The 8225-nt window shown below is 54.5% G+C and overlaps 1 protein-coding gene across 1 annotated transcript; it reads right to left on the bottom strand.

Moving 5' to 3' along the window:
• Positions 1-709: 709 nt before the first annotated feature.
• On the bottom strand, positions 710-5343 carry LOC112983297 (BTB/POZ domain-containing protein KCTD12). Its single transcript, XM_026100315.2, has 2 exons — positions 5194-5343; positions 710-2747 (listed from the first exon to the last, which is right to left on the bottom strand). Exon 2 carries the CDS (start codon positions 2721-2723, stop codon positions 1833-1835), a length of 891 nt encoding a protein of 296 aa, XP_025956100.2. The 5' UTR covers positions 2724-2747; positions 5194-5343; the 3' UTR covers positions 710-1832.
• Positions 5344-8225: the final 2882 nt, after the last annotated feature.

The raw sequence follows: 8225 nt of genomic DNA, 5'->3' as shown, positions 1-8225 counted from the left end.
TCAGAGCAGAGGGACTGCCTTGCTGTAAAGCTTTTGCTTTCCTTACATAGCAGGAGACTTCAGCCCTCCCGCCTCTTCAGGAACCAGTTGTAAACCTTCCTCCCAAATCAGCCCCAAGCAGAAATCTCTCTGGCTGGCATCCAGCTGACCAGATGATCCTTAGCTTCCTGCAACAAGAGCTTCGCAGAGGCCGCTTGAGAAGCAGCCAGAGGTGGAGGAACAGGGGGGCTGAGGAGGCTGGGGGTGTAAAGGAGCCGAGAGGCGGCACAGCGGTGCGGAGGGACTGGGCAGCCAGGTGCAGCAGGCGGTAGGGAGCAGCGCGGCTGGCTGCGACCGCTGCTGCAGGCTGACAGCTCGCCAGCTCCTGCTTTAATGCCGAGGGCCTCATCCGGGGCTGACGTGCAGACTGGGGGTACTTTTGGACCAGCCCACTTGCATCCCTGCGGGGATAGGCTGGATTGCAGTTTGACCCAGCTTGAATGGAAGACAGGGTTCAAAGAGGAGCTACCGTCAGAGCAAAAGGGGGTCAGAGCAAGGCAGGAGGGTGCCAAAAAGTTTGTCCACCTTCCCCTTCCTCTTCATTTTAATGCAGATACATCACTGCCTGCCCAAATATCACTATTGCCCACTCAAGAAACACCTCTGTGTGCATGCAGCATAAAAAAGGCACTACCTCCTCTTCACCTCAGCACATGAACACAGAGGCAAGTCTTTTTTGTTCCTTTATTACACATTGCCCAGGCATGGTAAAGCAGCTGCCAGGCCCACAGGCAGACCATGGAGAGCTGTGATTAGAGAGACCTTAGCAAAAGAGTGCCAAAGTGGCAAAGATTTTCATTTTCGGTAAAGACTTCCTTTAATCTATGAAGTCATAGCTGTGGCTGGACCCAAAAGCCACCCACTGGAGCAGTCAAACCCCATCCCTCTGAAGCCCACATCGCTATCATACTCTGAAGGAAAGAGGAAGGTACTTTTTTGACAGACCTTGAACTAGTTTGAGAGATGTACAAGCATTTTACACCCTATAGCATGTAAAGCCTTCTCCCTCCCTGCCCACCCCACCTCCCTCCAAATACATATGAACAGAGTACCCGTCTCAGCCTCTGTCCAGCCCACCCCCGCCCCCCCAAAACCCCAAGGCATCCCAGAGCAGCAGCAATGCTTTAAATCAGAACTGCAAACACAGGGCGCATCTTTGTCTAACCTTCCCAAGCACTGACAGTCTAAATGCTAAGCTGCTTACATGGGCTAATGGCAATATATCTGTGCTGCAAGGCTTCATCTTACCTCCCCATCCCAACTCTCCTCTCTGCTTCCACCTTTCTCCATGTCCTTAAACCAGCATTTCCTCACTTGAACTCCTTGGCACATCAAATACAGTGTATACAGCATGTTCCCCAGGTAGCTGCACGACATAGCGCTCATGGGAGCTGGAGTTCAGTGTAACACAGACAAGTTTATCCGGCTGCCCGAATCCCAGACCCATACACAGTTTGGTGTATCCCCCACACCCTCTCCCTCCCACCCAAACATAGATACAGTAGTGTCCAAGTCCACAAATCCAGGGAGGGTTGGGAGCTACAGTTGGCTACTGCAGAAGTCGGAGAGAGGGAAGAAGGTTGGTGGTTGGTGTTCAGCAACTGCTACAAGGAAGAGCCCAATAGGTTCAACTTGGAAGATGGGGGGGGGGGGGGTGGAGAACAAACTCAAAAGGAGGCAAAGGGGGGGAAACTTGGGGTTCAGGGGTCTGACATCTACTGTCTAAAGGCAACAGCCAGCACAGGAGAGGAAAGGGAGAGTTGGTGTTCGGTGTTTTGGTTTTTTTTTTGGTGTCACTCACGATAGAAAACATATTCGGTGTAAGAGGTCCAGATCTTGTCATCTGTCTGGTCATGGGCGAAGGCACAGGTGCCTGTGGAGTTGCAGGCCACCATGTGGAAGCCAGCATCAGCGAGTTTGTCAAAGGCTTGCTCCAGGAAGGTGAACTTGAGGTAGTACCTGGAGGTGTACCTCTCTGGGGGCCTGTCTGGGTCCCTGCTCTCATTCAAGGTATCCCCAAAGACTTCCTTGGCCAGTGAGGTCTTGCCACAAACCATGATCCGTGCCACCCTGCGGAACTTGGCATCCGTCTGGCTGTCCCTGCCCAGGGTGTAGGAGCCCCGGTAGCCGATGGTGATGAAACCTGACCTGCGGATTTCGGTGCCGGCAGCACCTGTGCTGGCAGTGACTGAGCCCCCAGGGGCACCAGCTCCAGCACTAGTGAGTGTGGCACTGGCAGAAGCTAGGTTGCGAGTGCCATCAGCATTGGGGGACAGCTCCTCCGGGTCACTTTGGCATGGATCGTCTCCAATAGAGTTCTGTTTGCTGAGTTTGGGGGCCAACATCTTCACAAGCTCTGGCAACATGAAGTACTCGGCTTCTCGCTGCAGACGGCTCCTCTCTGGGAAGTGGTCGGGCAGCACTAGCTGCTGGTCCCTCATATAATCCAAGATGTAACGGAAGAGGAAGCCATCCCGATCCACGAAGAACCGTCCCTTGCTGTCACGGGCCAAGGAGCGGATATTCTTCTGTGTGAACATTTCCCAGAGCAGTGAGCCAGGCACACTGACCAGTGTAGGATGGCGAGTGATGTAGACTTGTCCACCCACATTGAGTTCAATGATCTCAGGGAAAGGGAAGTCTTCGTTGGCTTTGGCACAGCTTGCACTGTCTGCCAGAGCCATAGTGATCTACCACTTCCTTCTAACCTGGGGGGGAAAAAAAAGAAAAAAAAAAAAAAGCGGCAATGTGCTGATGTTAAGCCTGCCAGAGAATGCAGCCCATCATCCTACCGATCCCAAGCCCTTTCCGCAAGCAAGCACTGTAGAATCAGGCCCGTGCCTTTCTGCTGTCTCTGGGAATCTGGCAGGCAGCTCTCTTCCCTCCTAATCCCTAGCTGCTGGAGGGGCAGCTGGAACAAACAGCATTATCTAAAGCAGCCTACACTTCCCCGCTCCAAGAAGGGAAAAATACTGCCTGCCAGAGGTGGCTCTTTGGACACAACATCTCCTCCATCTGCAGCCCTCGTGACAGTCTGCTCCAAGGGCTGGGGGTTCACCACGTTTGCCAGTGAAGGACAGATGATGCTGTATTGCTGTTAATAACAGGAAACTAAGGACTGTGATACCTTGGGTCTGAGCAGTGACCTGCCTAACCCAGCGTCCTGCTGGTCAGGATCAGCTGGCCCTGAAGGCTGAGTACTCCAAGGGAGACCTGCACTGTGGTGCAGTCTTTCTGCTGCGCCAGTGAGCAGGAGGGGAGTTTAGAGCCCACGCAGGGAGCACCCACGAGTTTGCCAGAAAAGGAACACTAGATATAGCCATGAAGGACAGAGTGACAGTACTTCTGGCACTCCTACTCCAACCTTCCTCCTGGAAAGTACTCAATAGAGACTCGGGGCCAAGCTGAGACTGGGTAAAAGATGACAGAATATCTCCGAGGGTCCGGGGCCAAGTCAAGTAGTGATATAGCCTTGGGCCAGATGCCATGTATTTATACATTTCCAAAGCCAAGCCAATTGACTCCTAGACATCTCTTGATACCACCAAACACTTATATAAACCTGGCTCAGCAGACTGACTGATGATCCATCCTGGCCAAGCCATGCTCTGTGCAAGTATTTCTTTGGGAGACCACAGGGAGCAGGGGTTTCCCTCCTACATCCCTAACTATCTGGCAGAGTTGGCCTGGAGCTCTGCCCTGTATAGTGCTAGTGCAGCCCTGAGACTGCTCTTGAGCAGAGCTAGCTGCCTGTGCTCCCCATGGGCTGGTCCAGTAGCCAAGGAGTAACAGAAGCCTAACACTGCGCTTATCTCCAGCCACACTGTTTCATAGGAGCAGCATAAAAGGATCCTAATGCAAGATGCAGAGAAACGAAAGAGCAAAGACAAAACTCCCACTCTGTGGGCACTCTTGGGGGGTGAGCCAAGTTTGCGGTTCGTGACCACATGGCTACTCCTAGCTCTTAGGAGGGGGATGTTTAGAGAGAGCAAGTAGCAAGTCAGTCACTGGCTCACCCCCAGTCACACAAGCTAAGTGCTTTGCATGCTTTGACACGCAAGCCCCTGCAAAGGAAGAGAGTGCAAAGATCGGAAAGAGGATCAGTGAGGTCCACCTAACTTCCAGCTTCCCAAATCTGCTTCCTCCATGACTTTTAGTCCCAGGTGCCTTTCTTCAACAATATGCACATACTGCTGCTTCTCTTTGCCCTGGGGAGGCTGTGCAGTTACAGAAGCCCAAGGAGTCTGCCTGTGCCTTGAGCTCTTTTGGGAAGAGCTGGCAGCCAAGCACCACTTACAACCCTTTGTCACGGGTGGCAGTGCCAGAAATTGAAGGACTGCAGCTGTATTTCCCACAGCAGGGCGGGAGTTTGCAGGGTGGCACAAAGAAAGCCAAGTAACTTGCCATTTCATGCACAGAGCATATTTGCTTGCAGACTGCAATCCTTCCCCAGATCAAGCATAGAGGGAGTGGGACACCAGCGAAGGAAGACTATTTTTATATGGCCCCGACTCAGTGCAGAACCTGGCTCAACGTAAGGAAACTACTATCGCGGCTTGAGCCAAAGCCCCTCAAGGAGCTGGAGAGACTACCCTAGCCATCTTCCTGGGCTGAGAGCTGGCACTGCTGTTCCCGTTATCTACACCAGCTAAGAGACCATCCTCCCCCACACCCTGCCCCAGCCCAGCGGACTCTGGAGCGTCCTGGGCGGGGGGAGATGGAAGAGAGTCTGCGTTTGTCTCACAGCAGCGTTTCCAGCCCGGAGGATCCCAGCCGTGCCCTGATGTCCGGAGTGTCGATCCCCAGCTTTCACCGGCTGCGCGCAGCGGCGGCGGGGGCCCTGCTCCCCGCTCCGGGCAGAGGGGACCCCGAGCCACGTGCGGGTGGCAGGGCCGCCGCCAAGGGACCAAGCCCTCCCGCAGGCTGCTGTCACCCAGCGGCGGGGGGGCGGGTGGCGGAACCGCCCCGTGATGCCGCCGCCGCCGCCCGCCCGCAGGGGACCGGGACCGGCCCCCGCCCCCGCCCCGACGGCCGCCGCCGCCCCCGCTCCGAGGCGCCGGGCGGGGGCTGCCCCGACGCCCCGGGCGAGCAGCACCGAGCGCCGCTCCGCTCCCCGCTCCGCCCCGGCCTCCCCGGCAAGCGGCGCCCCGTTACCTCCGCTCCGCTCCCCGCCGCGCCGCGCTGGACGGGCTGGGCAGCCGTGCCGTGCCGTGCCGGTCCGTGCCGTGCCGTGCCGTGCCGTGCCGTGCCGTGCCGTGCCGGGCCGTGCCGTGCCGGGCCGTGCCGCGCCACCGCGCCGATCCGCGCCGCTCCGCTCTGCCCGCCCGGCGCTGGCCGCCCCGTTTTATGGCCGGGAAGGCGGTGAGCGCCTTCCCCCGCCGGCCCGGGCCCGCCTCGCCTCCGCCCTCCCTCCCCGCCTCCCCCCTCTCCCCTCCCTCCTGCCCGCCGTGACGGTCCCCCCCGCCCGCAGGGCTCCGTGCCGGGGCCAGGCGAGGCCAGGGCATTCCGGCGGCCCCCCCCGCCCTCCCCGGCAAAGCAGGATTTGGCTCTAATGCCATTAGCGAGCAGGGGAAAGCATCGCTGCACCTCGTCCTGCCCCCCAGGACGCAGCGGGGAGCGGGGAGCGGGGCGGCTGCCTCCTGACAAACCCCCAGCCCGAGGCTGGGCACGAGAAGGGGAAGGAAGTGAGGGGCTGAGGGAGGTGGCAGCTTTTCCGTTACTGTGTCACGGTGCATTCAATGCTTTGCACACTCGTGGTGACGTGCCGCTTTCACCTGACTGCAGACAGCAGTGGGTTTTTGGCGGGGGAGCATGGCCGGGCGGCAGCCCCAGCCCGGCTGACCTTGCCCAGCAGTGCTGCACCGTGCAGGGCCCGGTGCTGAGCCGCGTTTCAGTTGTTCTGGCCACCAGCTACAGTGCTCAGCACCAAAGGCAGCTGCGCAGGCCACAGGCACCCAAGGCCTTCAGGGCACTGGGAGAACAAAATGCCTGTTGTACAGCTGGAGGAACCGAGCCACGTAGCCCAGCATCACACGTGTCGGATCTCCCACCCTGCCGCAGTGGGGACACTGTAGCAGTGTAAGGCATGGGGTGAGAGAGAGAGCGGTCCCCGAAAGCAGCCCACGGCCAGGGTGCCCCCCTTCTCCGCAGCCTGGCAGTAGCCATGCTCCTGCTGCCTGAGCCCATGCCCCAAATCCCACATCCCCGCTGCCGTGGGGAGAGGCATCTCTGTAGTGCTCAGAGGGGTGAGTGCAGCTCGAAGGAGTGCATGTCAGCTCTCATTTGCCTCGCCCAGGCTGTATTTACTCAGGGCAGGATACACAAACCTGTCTAGGGCTGCAGAATCTTGTCCAAAGGTATGTGTCTTACTGGAGGCCCTTCTTGCTGTGTCTTCACCAACACTGGCACCCAAGCTGGCTATGTCAGGGCCAGCTCAGGCACCCTTTGAGTTCCAGAAGTGCAATGCATGGCCACAGAGCCGTGCAGCTAGCCACGGCTGGCAGAGACAGAGGCAGAAGTGGAAATGGAAACAAGGTCCCTTTTCTGCTCTGGAGAACTCACTCTGGGACTGTTGAGAACTTCCACTTTCCTTATTTGGTCCATGTTGCTGTTACTGGATAATTTTGTTTTCTTGAGTTGTTGGGGCTTGAGTCCAGGTACAAATTACACCTGGTGGGATCATAAAGAGTTTGACCTATTGCAATAGCCTGTTTTGTAGTGCTGGTAAAGCCAGGCATAAAAAGGCATTGCAAAGAAAGACTCCCTCTCTTTTGTTTGTTTGTTCAGAAAGTCCAGGTTTCTGTAAAGACAGGAAAGAATAATAATTTATAGCAACATCATCAATATTTGCCCATGTTTCCTAGAAGTCCTCTGAAGGCAACCCAAAATCTAACCATCTGGGACAGATCAGCTGTCCAGAGCTTATCTATGAGTTTGTTTATTTATGTATATCTGCCAAATTTTGTAAGGGCAGAATATCTATTTCCTCCTCCATCTAAAGATCAGATTCTTCACTGAGTTCAGGAACTCAGGTCCAAGGATTTTTTGTTTGTTTGTTTGGTTTTGTTGCTGTTTTCTTGTATCCCAGCAGCATCTTTACACAGATGTGCAGTCAGGTCACCGAAAGCACAGTTAGAACCAGGATGTCTCTGTGTGTGTGTCTGAATAAACAAGCTGGGATGCTGTTCCCTGGGTCCATCAGCATTTTGAGAAAAGTAAATCAGTACACCATATGAACAGTATTGGTCTTGCTATAGCAAGTCACAGGCTGCTTCTTGCTACCTGAAGAATGTCCTGACATGGAAGAGCAAACACAGCATTTCTATGCAAAGAGCACCCAGCGGAGAGGACAGCATTTGCATGAAAACGAGCTCATGGACTGGCTTTTGCATATATCCTGTCAGCCCTGCTTGCTCCCTTTCTACAAATGGCAGGGATGTCAGTCAGCAGCCTGTCAGCCAGCAGTTTGCAGGTAAACAGGTGAGAGCAGTCCGAGAAAAATCCCACATTAGCAGAAGTTTCTTCAGTTCAGCAGCTACCTCTGAATTTAGGACTGGTCGTTATCCGCTGTGTCAATGAGGGTTTTGAAGGATAAATTTTCACACATTAGCTCTTCAAACAGGAAGGTCTGGATTTGTGCCAAGCCCTTCCCATGTGTATATTTTGTGTAAGACATTTATAGATGGGGGAAGGTTGAAGTGTTTTCAGAGAATAGAAATGAACAGCAGAAAAATGACCCAAACTGAAAAAAAAAGGGGAAGGGGTAATGGGGATTATTTTAAGATGGTAACTATTTGTTAACCTCAAACTTGTGTTCTGTCTGGGAATGCTAAAACTTTAAAGAAAATTATAGTGAGGACTTGGATAGCTGAATTCCTCCCCACCGGATTGTTGTGTAATTTGCTGCTGGATAACAGTAATCTCACGGATATTCAACCTGACGAAAATGCTGTCTGGGATAGATGGTTGGATGGAAGATTGCTTTGCTTGACAGGCAGCTGAAGCATCCTGTATATAAATGGGTAGTAGGCAAATATAATTACCATGAGCCTGTATGATCAGTAGGAGTGGGCTAGAATGAAATCCAGTGTATTTTTGTCTCAGTTTTCTGGAGGCCTGGTCCAATACAACTGCAGGTTCATTGAATGATCCCCAATGATGTTTCAACTCTATCAGGCTACATCTCT

This window comes from Dromaius novaehollandiae, chromosome 11, assembly GCF_036370855.1.
Source record: "Dromaius novaehollandiae isolate bDroNov1 chromosome 11, bDroNov1.hap1, whole genome shotgun sequence".
Taxonomy (NCBI): domain Eukaryota; kingdom Metazoa; phylum Chordata; class Aves; order Casuariiformes; family Dromaiidae; genus Dromaius; species Dromaius novaehollandiae.
This window is presented reverse-complemented; position numbering and strand designations above follow the sequence as displayed.

What these genes read in the sequence shown, in the direction of transcription:
- LOC112983297 (XM_026100315.2), bottom strand. Translation starts at nt 2,723, where the DNA reads ATGGCTCTGGCAGACAGTGCAAGCTGTGCCAAAGCCAACGAAGACTTC.